A 13538-nucleotide genomic window follows, 5' to 3' on the forward strand; every position below is an offset into this window, starting at 1 on the left:
TTTAAATAAAATTCTAAACTTTTGACATTTAAATACTGAATATTATAGCACTTCATCAGAGTCTATATTGCACTATACTAGAAGGAAGCACTAGATCGATGCCCCAGATTCCCGAGGACATTCAGAAAGAGGCCCCGGCCTTACATGCAGTCCTTTATTGCTTAGACCTGCAGCTTGGGATGGAGAAGACAGCCATGCAGGCCCAGCAGATGGGTGCAAAATCATGAAGAAGCTGTTGATCTTGTGAAAGCAAGCAAGCCCACTTTGTAACTAGAATAGCTTGTGCAAACACGTTCAAACAAGAAACTGTAGTCAGAGACGCTGAATGCAAATGCAAGGGTCTCCTGGTGAGATGGAGCCTTGAGGAAGCAATGAGCTTCCTCGGGTCCCCCCTCCCTGTGTGGGGCTCTAAAGATGAAGGGGGCAGTGTGGGCAAAGCGCCAAGTCAGCACCCCCTGTACAGCACAGGCTTTCCTTCTGTCTTTCAGATCTTCATTTGGATTGGCAAAGATGCTAATGAAGTTGAGAAAAAGGAATCAATGAAGTCTGGTAAGCTGTCCTGGCAGAACTGTAGCGGTAACCCAGCGTGGTTACCATAGCCAGGCTGCCTGTCCCTATCCTTTCTTAGCCTGTCTTCCAAAAGTACATATCAAATCGGAGAGCTCCAATTGTCTGTCAGAACTTGAGGAATAGTATCTTTTAAAGTGAGAAAAATTTCATGATACAAAAAAATGTTTTGTTGCCTAATTTAGAATGTATGTATACATGTATATGTGTGTATGTATATTTGTATATGTGTGTATATATTGGTTATTTAGGACAGGGTTTCTCTGTAGCTTTTGGAGCATGTCCTGGAACTCACTCTGTAGACCAGGCTGACTTCAAACTCACAGAGATCTGCCTGTCTCTGCCTCCCAAGTGCTGGGGTTAAAAGCACGTACCACCACTGCCCAGCTTAGAGTAATTTTTTCTGAAATTTAGAATATGATTATTTCTGAAAAGCTTTGGTATCCTTTTAAACACAGTTTTCTATTTACTGAACGATAAGGATACCCATAAGGATAATCTCATAAATTTTGGAATTCTTTCAGTCAAAATGAGACTTTATAATGTACTCTTTATAGCCTATGAGAGAAACATTGTTTGTATTAGGAAATTGTTTGTAGTAGGCTACTTGGGGGCAAGAAGAATGTAACCCTTTACTTGTATGAAAGAATTTTCATTGTATATTTGTTCCAATTTAACTGAAACTAACTGAACTTTTGTCTTTTCAACTCTTTTTAGCCAAAACATACCTTGAGACAGACCCTTCTGGAAGGGATAAGAGGACACCAATTGTCATCATAAAGCAGGGCTATGAGCCGCCCACATTCACGGGCTGGTTCTTGGGCTGGGACTCCAGCAGGTGGTAAACCAAGTTTCATAAAGCCAGCTAATCTTCTAGCTGCATGGGGCAGTCGCCCCACTTTGTACTGGGGATTTGTTTACTTTTTGTTGTTTGGTTTTAGAAGATAAGCCGCTGCCAAATGGATGGTTTTTTAAATGACTAGTATGAGCTCCCCCTCCTCTTCCTCTTCTTATTCTTTGGTGTTCTTTTTCCTCTTCTTCCTCTTCTTTGCTTTCTTTTTTTTCTTAAAGAAATTGTTGTGTGTTACTATATTGAAACAGCTTAAAGCAAACATTTGTTTTTGATCAGTTTTACTGTTTTTTTTTTTATTGTTTGTTTGTTTTTGAGACAGGGTTTCTCTGTTGCTTGGGGGCCTGTCCTGGAACTTGCTCTTAAACCAGGCTGGCCTCGAATTCACAGAGATCCACCTGCCTCTGCCTCCTGAGTGCTGGGATTAAAGGTGTGTGCCACCACCTCCCAGCTCGTTTTGCTTTTCATAAGACCTAGAAGTAAAAGACTATCATAACATTTAGGGGAATTTCTGAGGAAATTCTCACTCTCAAACTTGACTTCCTACACTAGAGGGCGCTCCAGCACTGCTGCGTGTTTTCCTTCTGGACATTCTGTTTGCAGGATGGTTTATGTCCCTGCTTGGATGCCATCCACTCCCAAGTGTCCTTTTCTGAAACAAGCTTCTTCAGCCTTTTTAGAAACTGAAGTCTCAAGCCCTTCATGATAAAGCGAACTGTACTCCTATCAGTTGAACTTTACATATTTGATAGGATGTGTTTAATATAATAAAACTATGTACTGAATGCTTTTTCACCATTAAAATACATCTTTTTGGAAAATGTTTTGTGTTGTGACATTTAGTCAAATTAGATGAGTTACTAATCATTAATTTTGTAGCTTAATACTTTTATGTATAAGTAGATATGAATTTAACATTTCTTACATTATTATTTAGTAGCCAAGTGACTTTTCTATGGTAAGATTATTATAACATATTTTACATATCACCGACTGCATAAAAAGCACAGGCTCCAGAGGCCAGGAGTTGGGGAAGAATCTAGAACTCTGGTAAACACAGACAGCAGACGGCCTTCGCCAGAGAAGCGCTGAGCACAGCACTATAGTTTGAGAAGACCTAGCTGGGCAGGTGATATTTTATCAACAGAGGGCAGAGAGCCAATCAAAACCAGGTGGTCAGGCCCAGCAAGGAGTGCCAAGCACAAAGCTCTTGAGGAGGAAGGATACCAGGCAAGAGACCACACAAACAACAAACCATAAACGGGTGGCCTGGGAATGGATATAGACAGCCATAGCCAGTCAAGGGCTGAGCCCAGAATGTTCCATCAACTAGAGGAGATCTCAGTGAGGCAGCAGGAAGAACACGGGTGTCCTGGAGGATGCTTTCTTGAGATTGCTGACCTTTACTCATAAACGTGGATTTTATAGAAACACCCATCTTTTGGGTGTTCTGATAATTTCCACAGTGAAAGAGCCAGATATCCCTGTGGATGCTGAAGGGGTTACCACCAAACTGTTCCCTTCTTTATCAACGAGGAGTACTTGGAGAAGCCAGCAGCAAATGGCAGAGCTTCCTTCCCTTTCAACAGGATTCGCTCATCTCAAGACAGGAAACCAGAAAGAAGATCCCATGGTATCTGAACCACATCATGGTATCTGAATCCCTTCTCTAAAGCAGACCACCACACGCTGTAATAGAAAAACTGGTGCCCAAAGTGGGGTTTTGCTATAACAGTGTTAGGCCTTGTTTTGTTGGTAGACATGCTGAGAGGTCTTAAACAAGTACCCTAAGCCAGGAGTAAAGCAATCCCTTTGGAGCTTAAAAGCATCAAGTAAGACTTTTCCCAGCAGTAAATAAGAAGGCAGACTATGTTCCTCCTGGAAAAAGACGAGAAGAATTCAGGACGCTAATGAGAGTGGACTGCTCTCTCCTGCTTTTAGTAGCCTGCTCCAAATCAGGGCCTGGGGTGGGCTGGGTGAGCAGGAGTAAGCAGTTCCAGAACTGGAGAGCCCTCGACCACCACTCCATTCTCAGGAACACAATCTGAACCGGCTGAGGGATTAGCAACTTGGGAAAGCCAGCGGTATCTATAAACAAAGCAACAGTAGATAAAGATGCTACTCAGACCTTTCTCAGGGGCTTTCCAGAAATGTGAGCCAAACCAGATACAAAATCAGATTAAGGCTGTTTTCGTGCTGAATGTGGCTGCTATTAGCTCAGCAGAGAAAGGCTATTAACCAGCCAGGACCCTGTTCAGACAGAGCCTCGGCCTACGGCTTCTGTCACATGCAGTTCTCTGGAACCAAACAGACCAAAAAAATCTTCTGTTTTGGAGCAATTTTATTTTGCCAAAAATCTGAAATTTGGTTTACAAATGCCCATGATCGTTTGACCATTGAATACCTTTTGAGATCCAAATTCTCCCTCAGCTAAGAGAGTTTTGCTGTATTCAGCTTAAAACATAGGATTCCTTGTCCACCCCTGACATCTACGGCAGAAGAGGTACATGCCTTCCCAACACATGCTATAGATGTGCTCCAGGGCATTGTGGGAAGGGAGGAACTTCCCAAAGGGCAAAGTCAGGAGAAAGAAAGTCAACAGATGGGATTTGCATCTGGAACAGAGTCAAATTCATCAATGAAGTTACCAATTATCAGAGAAGAAACCAAAATTTTGCCCAAGAAGGTCCCAGTGGTTTGACAGACACATGACTCTGAGTATTTCTCACTGTTTTTCCCAATCAGTAATTTGCACAGAGTTCACAGAAAAGAATAAAAGGACCAAACGATGAAAATCTTGTTTCTCTAAGGTGCTCATAATTAAGTTCATGAGAGAAGAATCTTTTTGTCTATTTGTGAAATAGGTAAACACTAAACTGTGAAAACATCAGAACTCATGAAGGGTGGATTCAGGTTTATCAGCACACTGTTAAGGGGTGCACACAGTAGTCAGGCTGTTTTGATCTGTATACAGTGCTGTTTCTATTTAAATATACACATCAAACTGCCAAACATAGGTCTTACAGTGAGTGTCAACAGAGGGAGACAAGACGATACACTGATGTTCTTTCCAAGTGATATATTGTCGTATTTGTGTGATACTTAGTGCTTAGGAAGGGCGGAAAGACCCAGCAGTTCACAGTCAGAAGGGGAATGCCTCATATTTGCTGATTCTAAAGGACGATAGTCAGCTGAGTCCTGGAAATCCTGCAGCTGACTGTGTCTTGAGAAGACGTTTAGAGACTCACTGCACAGACTCAAACACAGGCCTTAGTGATCCATTTCCTGGTCAACTACATGGTCGAATGCTCACCCATCTCCTTTTGCCATCACACTTGGTTGTTGTATTTTGAGTTTGGCCTCCATTCATGGTTAGAGACTCCAAGTTAAAATGCCCAGGAGCTGCACCGGCTGCTACATCTTATACTTAGTGAACACAACACCGTGTATGTGCTTTTCTACAACTCCTTTGCTTACCCTTTTGTCTACTGAGCCAATCTGTTGCCCTTTGGACAAGAAACAAGATTTGGCTGTGTTTTAAACCATCTCCAAACTCAAAAGCTGCATATGGTGCCACACACATATAATCCCTTGAAAAAGTAGAGAAAGGAAGATCTCTGGGGCTTGTTGGCCAGCCAGTCTAGGGCAGTACCTTGCATTAGGCCCATCCTTTCCAGCGTTCATCATCTGCACACCAACACACTGGAGACTAAGCACTCGACACACAACACAACCAAACCAGAGCATATACCAGTCAAACATTCCCTTCGAATGACCATGTCTACACTTCTTTATACAGATCCATCATATTACCATAAAGTAAAATAAGAAAGCAAAATACACACTAATGCTATGCTCACATCTCTCGACATAGCTGCCTAGAGCCAACAATTAGATGGACCCCAAAAAGCCTGTTAGTATTCAGGCATCTGCACTGGCCTGCCCTTGGGGTCCTCACAGGATCCCTCCTCAGCTGCAGCCGCAAAGAGCTCCGCCTGTGCACGTTCCTTACATTCCTTTCTAAAAGATGGACTTGCCCAACAAAGGTAAAAAAGAAATATATGTTTGTTACCTTTCTCGATATAACAGAGATCACCGTTGACAGAGCATGACTTGAATCCAGGTAGTTTGACTCCAGTTTCTCATGAACATGGTTCGAGTGAATTTCCATATATAATAGCACTTCTGCCTCAAACTAAAAACCTCCTACGGAGATCTGCACTAGAATTTGGAGCAGATTTCCTGTAGAGAAAATGTAGACCGTGATTCAGAGTAGTTAAACAATGAGAAACTCTCCTCGTATTATGATCATTTCAACTTACCAAGACCCAGCATGCACACCGCCCCTCCCCCACCTGTGGGGAGGAGAGAGGAAGTCTCTAGGCACGATGAGAAGTTCTGACAACATTAGCAATGGACCCTCATGTTTTCTGTCCCAGAGGCTAACAAGATGGAGACTTTATACTAGTGCAACATGAGGAATGCCTTTGGCACTCACGAAAGAATACTCTGAAAAGAGAACAGTTTAATAGTAGAGATTTGGGATCATTTTTCCTCTCTTTCCCTCTTTTCCTCTATTTTACCCTACTTTTCTTGTTTTGGGGCAACTACCAATTATGTGGACATTTACTTTCCAGGATTTTAAGGGTTTTTTTTCCCAAAAATATTTTTGACATTCATTTAATGTCTGATAAGTGAAACACAACTATCACAAGTATTAAATGTTTATTCATGATTGTGTGTGTGGTGTGTGCATGCGTATGGAGACCTCAAGTTAACAGTGGTGTCTTCCTTGACCATGCTCCGCTTTGTTACATAACTGCATGCGCGTGCACGAAATGGAGATTGGTGGCTAGTCGTAAGTGAGACATGGAATGAGACAGGGTTGCTCTGTAGCTTTTGGAGCCTGTCCTGGAACTAGTTCTTGTAGACTAGGCTGGCCTTGAACTCACAGATTCACCTGCCTCTGCCTCCTGAGTGCTGGGATTAAAGGCGTGTGCCGCCACTGCCCAGCTCGGAATAAATTTCTTAATGATTCTGAGATTTCTTTTTGGAGCGCTTAAGTAAATTGCCATCAGACAGTACGGACTAACTCAAGAGGCCATGTTTCAACAATAGTGAGATCACACGGCAGACTGAATACTGCTAAGTTGCTGTGGTGAAGGTTGAGCGTAAGAGGTGCTCAGGTCACGGGATCGATGCCCTTATAAAGAAGCTCTAGAGCGGTTCTCAGCCTTCTTTTGGATGTGCTTAAATATCCCTTCATCTTGTGTAGCCACGGTTTGCTTTCGCCTGCATTTCTTTCTCCCACCATGTGGTGGAGAGTTCTATTAATATCCAGCTTTTAAAAAATGGCATTTCTCTTTCTGTCCATTTGTACAAGTATAGGGCTTGATGCTATTTCTAGTTTACAGGTCAAAAACCTGTTGAAAGTCACAGTAATTATGTATTTGTGCATCTAAGAGATCCATTGGCCTGTTCTTCCAATCAGAGGCCTTCCCTCCTATTTAGCTGGATATTTCACTTGGAGAGTCCACTAGAAATGCCTTAAATGAAGAGTAGAAAGACGGCAAAGGTTAGGAGGGACATGTTACTTTTAGTATGTACTTGTAATGTTATGCGGTGGATTATGGGAGAGAAGACGGGTACTACAAATATCAGAACTGCTCTGAGGTCTGGAATGTGGTTAAAAAACGGAAACCATGTCGGTTAGTCAACAAAGTTACTGGCAAGAAAAACTTTAGACATTTCTTTAGCAGTTGCTCAAAATGGCTTGTCAATGACCGAGCAGAATCCTTCCTTGAAATGCGATCATCAGTCCCTGGTCCTTTTTCCGATGGTTCCGGCTTGAGAGATATTGAGCTGAATCTGCAAAACCGTAACTAAAAGTGGAAGCCTCAGGCCCTGGTGTCTACCTGCACCTGTAGTTTGTCTCAGGATAGCTTCAAACTTGCATTTATTTAGAGAAATGCGAAAAACGCAATAGTTGTAGTTACAAACTTCGTCCAACAGATGTCAGTGTTGCCCTCAAAAACTAAAATCTCCCACAGAACCCCCCCCCCCCCCCAGGTGTTTCCTCAGGACACCCCAGGGCACAGCAGTGCAATTTTGAACTAGAGCCCAACGGTAACATCTTCCAGGGATTATAACTAAATAAAATACCTAAATAGGCTCTCTGTGCAGCAAAGTGAAGAGTGGGTTTCATAAATTCCATGGCTTTTAATCATTTGCTGCTATTTGTATACTGTTATTACTGCTTATAGAGTAAGCATAGCAAACATTCTTTCTATACAGAGGTACAGGGAAAATACATCAAGCTTGGGGGGGGGGGTCAGGTGGTCTATATTGCAGTCATTCTTTCTGTTGGAGTTCTTCAGGTCACGTGGAAATTGCGAATCTCTCAAACTCAACAGGCGGCCGTCTGCCAGTGACTGTTGCAGTCAAAGGCCAGAGTAAACCAGCGAACTTCAGTGAGAGGCTTCTGCAGGGCGGAGACTCGGTGTTTGCAGATCTCACCTGCTTTGCTTCTAAGACTGCAAAACTGCAACTGAGCAAGGAACACCTGCCGGGCCTGCTTGAGCTCAACACTACTGAAATGGGAATTTTACTCTGTATTAAGGAGATTTGTAGGCAATTCTAGCTTAATCAAGAATGGCTGTTAAAATTCCCACGGAGAGCAATTATTGCACTAAAGCCTTTCTCACTTTTTAGGCTAATGACTGTAAATGACTAATGAGATCCCATACTTACAACAATCTTTAGCTCAGATTACACCCAATAACTTGATAGAATATGTCATTTGAGATTTCCAGCCTTTTCTTGCAAAATTAATGATGCTGTATTAAAACTTAGCACTCTGCTTAGGTTTTACATCAGTTATTAAAAACAACAAAAATGGAAAATGGCGGCACCCTCTAACCCCAGCACTCAGAGGAAGAGGCAGACAGAGTTCTGCATTTGAGGCCGGCCTGGTCCAAGGCTACACACACACACACACACACACACACACACACACACACCTGTCTCGAAAAACAACAGAAACAAGTCTTTCTATGTTATTCATAAAATACCACTGGGGAGAGAAATGGGAGGAGGGGAGGAGGTGGAAATTTTTAATAAAAAGAAAAAAAATACCACTGACAATAGCAGTCTTGAGAAGACTAGAAAATTTCTTAAGAAAGTTACCATCCATATTTTTATTTTATTATTTTGTTTTTTGAGTCAGTGTCTCACTATGTAGCCTCTGCTGGCCTGTAACTCTCTATGTAGACCAGGCTGGACTTGACGCATCCAGATCTGCCTACCTCTCTGCCTCTCAAGTGTTGAGATTAAGGCATGTGTTTGACCAGAATCTGTATTTTATTTATATTTTATTTATTTATTTATTTATTTATTTATTTATTTATTTATTTTTTGGTTTTTCGAGATAGGGTTTTTGTAGCTTTTTTGGTGCCTGTCCCGGAACTAGCTCTTGTAGACCAGGCTGGCCTCGAACTCCCAGAGATCCGCCTGCCTCTGCCTCCCGAGTGCTGGGATTAAAAGCGTGCGCCACCACCGCCCGGCTCAGAATCTGTATTTTAAAGTACATTTTAAGGGTGCACCATTATTATAGATTTCAAATAAAAATTTCCCATGGGCTCAACCAGGCGCTAAGAGCCCTTTCCTTTGTTCTTATGAGCACTCTGAAAGGACTGCTGGTCACATTCTGCACCTGGCCCATGAATCAATTTGGGTTCCTTCTTTCTTATAGAGAATGGAATATTAGCAAATGGACAGTTTGCCTTCTACTGTCAAACACAAGAGGACACAGGTACATTCTACATCTCATGGAGAAAATAGTGCGCTATCAGGTGCAGCTTTATCCTGTTTTTCTTGGGCCACACTGCAAACATTCAGCGTTCCAGAATGCATTCCTTCCTCCATAACAGGAGCATTGGTTCCAGTCCCCATGGTTCTGGGGCGCAGACAGACGCAGGTAGGAGGGAACCCCTTGCCTTTCAAAAGGCAGGAGGTTACCATCCGAGCCAGCCCAGGCAGGGGAGGCCGCCGCGTGACGTCAGGGGCCCCGCCAGGGAAGTGTCCTCCGGTATCCCGGACCCTGAGTCACCGCCCCCATGCAGAGGCCGCCGTGGGGTGACGGGAGGAGGAGGAGCAGGACCGGCGACGCCCGCTCGCACCCAGCCCGCGGCGGCAGAAAGATCGAGAAGCGGCTCCGCCCGCTGCCGGGCGTCGGGAGGGCTGGAACGTGACCTTGTTTGGGCGTTGCTAGGAGACGCGGCTGGCACGCACGCGCGCGACCCTCTCTCTTCCACCCACCCCCCACACCGGGCAGGCGCGGCGCGAGGGGCGGAGCCGCGGCCGGTGGCGAGGCTGGGCGAGCACCGTTAGCGGGGCTGGCGCGCGGCGTCGGCCTGGCCGCCGTCAGGCCTCGCCGCTGCCCGGGGGACGGACACTCCCCGGCGGCTGACAGCCGCGGAGGCGGGACGACGGAGGACCGTCAGCCAGGTGAGTGGCGCGGGGGTCACGCCCTGGGGACGGTCAGGGGCGGGATGCACCACTGCCGGAGCCGCTCGGCGGGCGAGCCGGGGCGCGGCTGGCGGCTGCGGTCCCCGGGGGCGCTGCAGGTGCTCGGGGCGAGCGGGAGCCTGCGGCACCCGGCTCCGCTCGTTTCCCACTCCCGGCAACAGGTGGTGCCGGAGGGCCGAGGGCGAGCCCGGCTCCGCGGCCCTGGGAGCGGCGGGCACCCTCGCCAATGAGGGCGCCGGGGGCGGGCGTGGCGTGGCCGCCCTGGCGCGCTGACCAATGGGATCGCGGGGCCTGGGTGGGGTGGGCGTGGCCACGGGCCGTGTCTGGGCTTCCCTGCGCCGCGGCGGCAGGCAGAGCTGCGCGGAGGTCTCGGCCGACACACTGCGGCCAATGGTTCCCCGTTGGGATCCCGACTCCAGCCCGGGAGGTGAGAGCGTCGGTCTCGGGGATCCCCAGGTACGCGGTGACACATGCCGGCTTAGATCTCCGGGGTCGGGTTGCCCTTTACAGTGCTGTGCCCGGCAAAGGCACTGGGGTGGATACGGTGACGGGCGTCAGGTGCTGGGTGGCTGGGTTGTCTTCAAGGTGAGCTTCTGAGGTTCGGGGATCGTGGAGGATAGAGAAGAGTACACGTTACTATCCACGCCACTCCAAGTAGAGGGGCATCGGAGCCTTTGGGTGAACGTTATTCACCGTTTGTTTTGGACTTCGTACATTTCCTATCTCATCTGGTGTGTTTACATACAGCAAGTTTTATTGAGCTCCTCGTGGCGCTTATTTTTTAGAGAGAACCCGTTTTAACGTGTTCCCAGTAATAACACGCTCGTTTCCTCTTCAGCAATCTCGTAGCTCGATCACCCAGGAGGAGAAATTGTAAGCGGACCAAGAGGAACACGTTCGGTTCGGTTTGGGACGCCATTCGCTGCTGGAAATGGGGAATGGACTGTCAGACCAGACTTCCATCCTGTCCAGCCTGCCCTCCTTTCAGTCTTTTCATATTGTTATTCTGGGTTTGGACTGCGCTGGGAAGACGACAGTTTTGTACAGGCTGCAGTTCAATGAGTTTGTAAATACCGTACCTACCAAAGGATTTAACACGGAGAAAATTAAGGTAACCTTGGGCAATTCCAAGACAGTCACTTTTCACTTCTGGGACGTAGGTGGTCAAGAGAAGTTAAGGCCACTGTGGAAGTCATATACCCGATGCACAGATGGCATCGTGTTCGTGGTGGACTCTGTCGATGTGGAGCGAATGGAAGAAGCCAAAACGGAACTTCATAAAATAACTAGGATATCAGAAAATCAGGGGGTCCCTGTGCTTATAGTCGCTAACAAGCAAGACCTGAGGAACTCACTGTCTCTCTCAGAAATTGAGAAATTGTTAGCAATGGGGGAACTGAGCTCATCGACCCCTTGGCACCTGCAGCCCACCTGTGCAATCATAGGAGACGGACTGAAGGAAGGACTTGAGAAACTACACGATATGATAATTAAAAGGAGAAAAATGTTGCGGCAACAGAAAAAGAAGAGATGAGTGGCCGTGCCCTTCGTGTGGGTGTGGAATGGTTTCCTAGGGCTGGTTCTGACGAGTTGAAGAGTGTACAGCCTGGTTTGCCTGTCTGCCCTCGCGGATGCTATTAAAGCTTTGTTTGGTTGAACAGTCAGATACCCAACTTTGTTGCCTTGGGGAAGATGAGTAAATGCAATGCTTCTCAAAGTGGTCTCTTCTCCCTGACCCACAGATCTTTTGGTACTACCATTTTGGAAAGTCAAAAAAGGCTGGTAATTGGCCAGAAAACAATTTTGTGGAAATATTTGACCTGAAGTTAGTGAAATAAAACTTTGAAGAGTGTATGCCTAGTGGTTTGTGCTTGTATCTTTTGGGGAAAGCCTTTGCCAAGAAACTGCAAAAAAGGCTTTGTAAACACAAAATGCGAATGAATGGGAATTTAGTGTAGATTATTGTGTACACACATACACACAGGTAAATTGAATACACTGGGATAAGAAGGATTTTCTTTTGAAGTTTTAGCTAGGTAATTTTTTAGCGTTTTTCTGGAATCAATTTTAATGGTATCTCTTTAATTCATGACAATGTTGAATTGATTTAGTCTATAGTTAATAAAATATTGGGGTATATTCCAGTGCATGGATTAGTTTTACTGACAAGCATGTTTGGGTGTGTAGTCTTTAGAAATAACTATGAATCTGTCTACACAGATTTAAAACAACAGCTTTTGGGCCTTAGAGCTATTGTACAAATAGTTCATTGCTAGAACTGTCACGTGAACCTACAAACGACTCTGCCGTCTAGTGTAGTAAATATGAACATGTTGACTAAGTGCATATGCTTGAGTTTGTGGATGGAGTTACGGAGAAAGTGGGGATTCAGTCCGAGGAAGCTACTGCAATACAGAGTCTCTAAAATAACCTAGTGAAAAGATGTGTGTTTTATTACTCTTCGCTGGCTGGAAACAGAGCTTTTTTCATATATTTTTGTAGCATTTGGGGAGGGATGGAAGCTTTCTAGTCTTCTGATGCGCTGTGGGATGAATTTGTAAGATACCTTTCGGTATGTGTTCTGAGCTTTAATGTTTTTATTTATCAGCCGAACAGGATTTCCAGAGCTCTCTAGCTCTGATGGTAGGAAACAGTGTTACAGTACTGCAGCTAGGAATTCAGATCCTAGGGATGAAGGGGAGAGTGGCAAAGCCATCTCACGACAGTTAGCTGGTGCTGCTCTTACTGTAATAAAACCAAATGAAATTAGGAGGAGGCGAAAACTTTAATTCTTATCTCCAGGAAGAGCCTGATTTTCAGTAATCACATATTAGCGAATGAGCGTATTTCCTGGGTCTGAAGCCAGCAGCTGCTCAGTCTGCATTCTCCAAAGGAGGTGTGCTTCGATAGCAGGACTCATTTTGGTTTTGAGTTTTTAATTTCTTTTTCCAGTGACACAACTGAATTTTTGGAACCTCGATTCTTGTTACAAAATGAAGTAACTCTAAATGGAGCTGTCCTGTCAAATGTACCCGCACTAGTGGTCACCTAGCATGTTTGCTTATAGAGTTGTGGGTAGCAATTCCCAGGACTGGCTTGAGGCACTAGGAGAGCAGTTTGGCTTTCAGTTTAATGTATTTCTACTGCTGCAGCTTTTAATTAAATGTGTAAGACGGACTTTTATCAGCTGGGCTATTGAGTTTTATACCAGTTTGGATTTTCTCCGGTGATTTTCACAGAGGCTATTTTCTGAGAGGTTTGTTTCCTCTTGTACTGAATTATCAGTATTCTCACCCCAACCCCCAAGTCTGTGCTGGGATAATAAATAAATAAAGCTTGTTTTCCTCAATTCTCAATCAGTTTAGATTTTCACCGAAAACCTTCCCTTTTCTGTTCTTGCTATACAAAGTAGTTAGGGCCAGGCATGGTGGCACATGCCTTTAATCCCAGCACTTGGGAGGCAGAGGCAGGTGGATCTCTGGTTTGCAGAGTGAATGCCAGGACAGCCAGGGCTATGTAGAAAGTCCCAAAAAGTAGCTTGTGTTAACTAGCTTTTGACCCTTGTTTTGTAGCTAAGAAGTGGATTAGCAAGTCC

The 13538-nt window shown here is 45.1% G+C and overlaps 2 protein-coding genes across 5 annotated transcripts in view; both read left to right on the top strand.

The window, feature by feature from the left end:
* Scin (scinderin) overlaps nt 1-2212 on the top strand; it is a 63148-nt gene extending 60936 nt beyond the window's left edge. For both annotated transcript variants that reach the window (XM_041658367.1, XM_041658368.1), the window contains 2 exons: nt 489-549; nt 1285-2212. In XM_041658367.1, the coding sequence (XP_041514301.1) occupies nt 489-549; nt 1285-1412 (189 nt within the window). In that variant the 3' untranslated portion in view covers nt 1413-2212. The remainder of the gene's footprint in view (nt 1-488; nt 550-1284) is intronic.
* Nucleotides 2213-9603: 7391 nt separating this feature from the next.
* On the top strand, nt 9604-11607 carry Arl4a (ADP ribosylation factor like GTPase 4A). 3 transcript variants are annotated; one of them, XM_041658609.1, is made up of 2 exons: nt 9604-9922; nt 10782-11607. In XM_041658609.1, the coding sequence occupies exon 2, from the start codon at nt 10875-10877 to the stop codon at nt 11475-11477; it is 603 nt and encodes a 200-aa protein (XP_041514543.1). In that variant the 5' UTR covers nt 9604-9922; nt 10782-10874; the 3' UTR covers nt 11478-11607. The 3 variants fall into 3 exon arrangements, with proteins under 3 accessions (XP_041514543.1, XP_041514542.1, XP_041514544.1); XM_041658608.1 differs by lacking the exon at nt 9604-9922 and adding an exon at nt 10250-10399; XM_041658610.1 differs by lacking the exon at nt 9604-9922 and adding an exon at nt 10305-10370.
* The last annotated feature ends 1931 nt before the right edge of the window (nt 11608-13538 follow it).

This window comes from Microtus oregoni, unplaced genomic scaffold (genome assembly GCF_018167655.1).
Source record: "Microtus oregoni isolate MIOR12 unplaced genomic scaffold, Mior012 000009F_ref0000495, whole genome shotgun sequence".
NCBI classification, from domain to species: Eukaryota; Metazoa; Chordata; class Mammalia; order Rodentia; family Cricetidae; genus Microtus; species Microtus oregoni.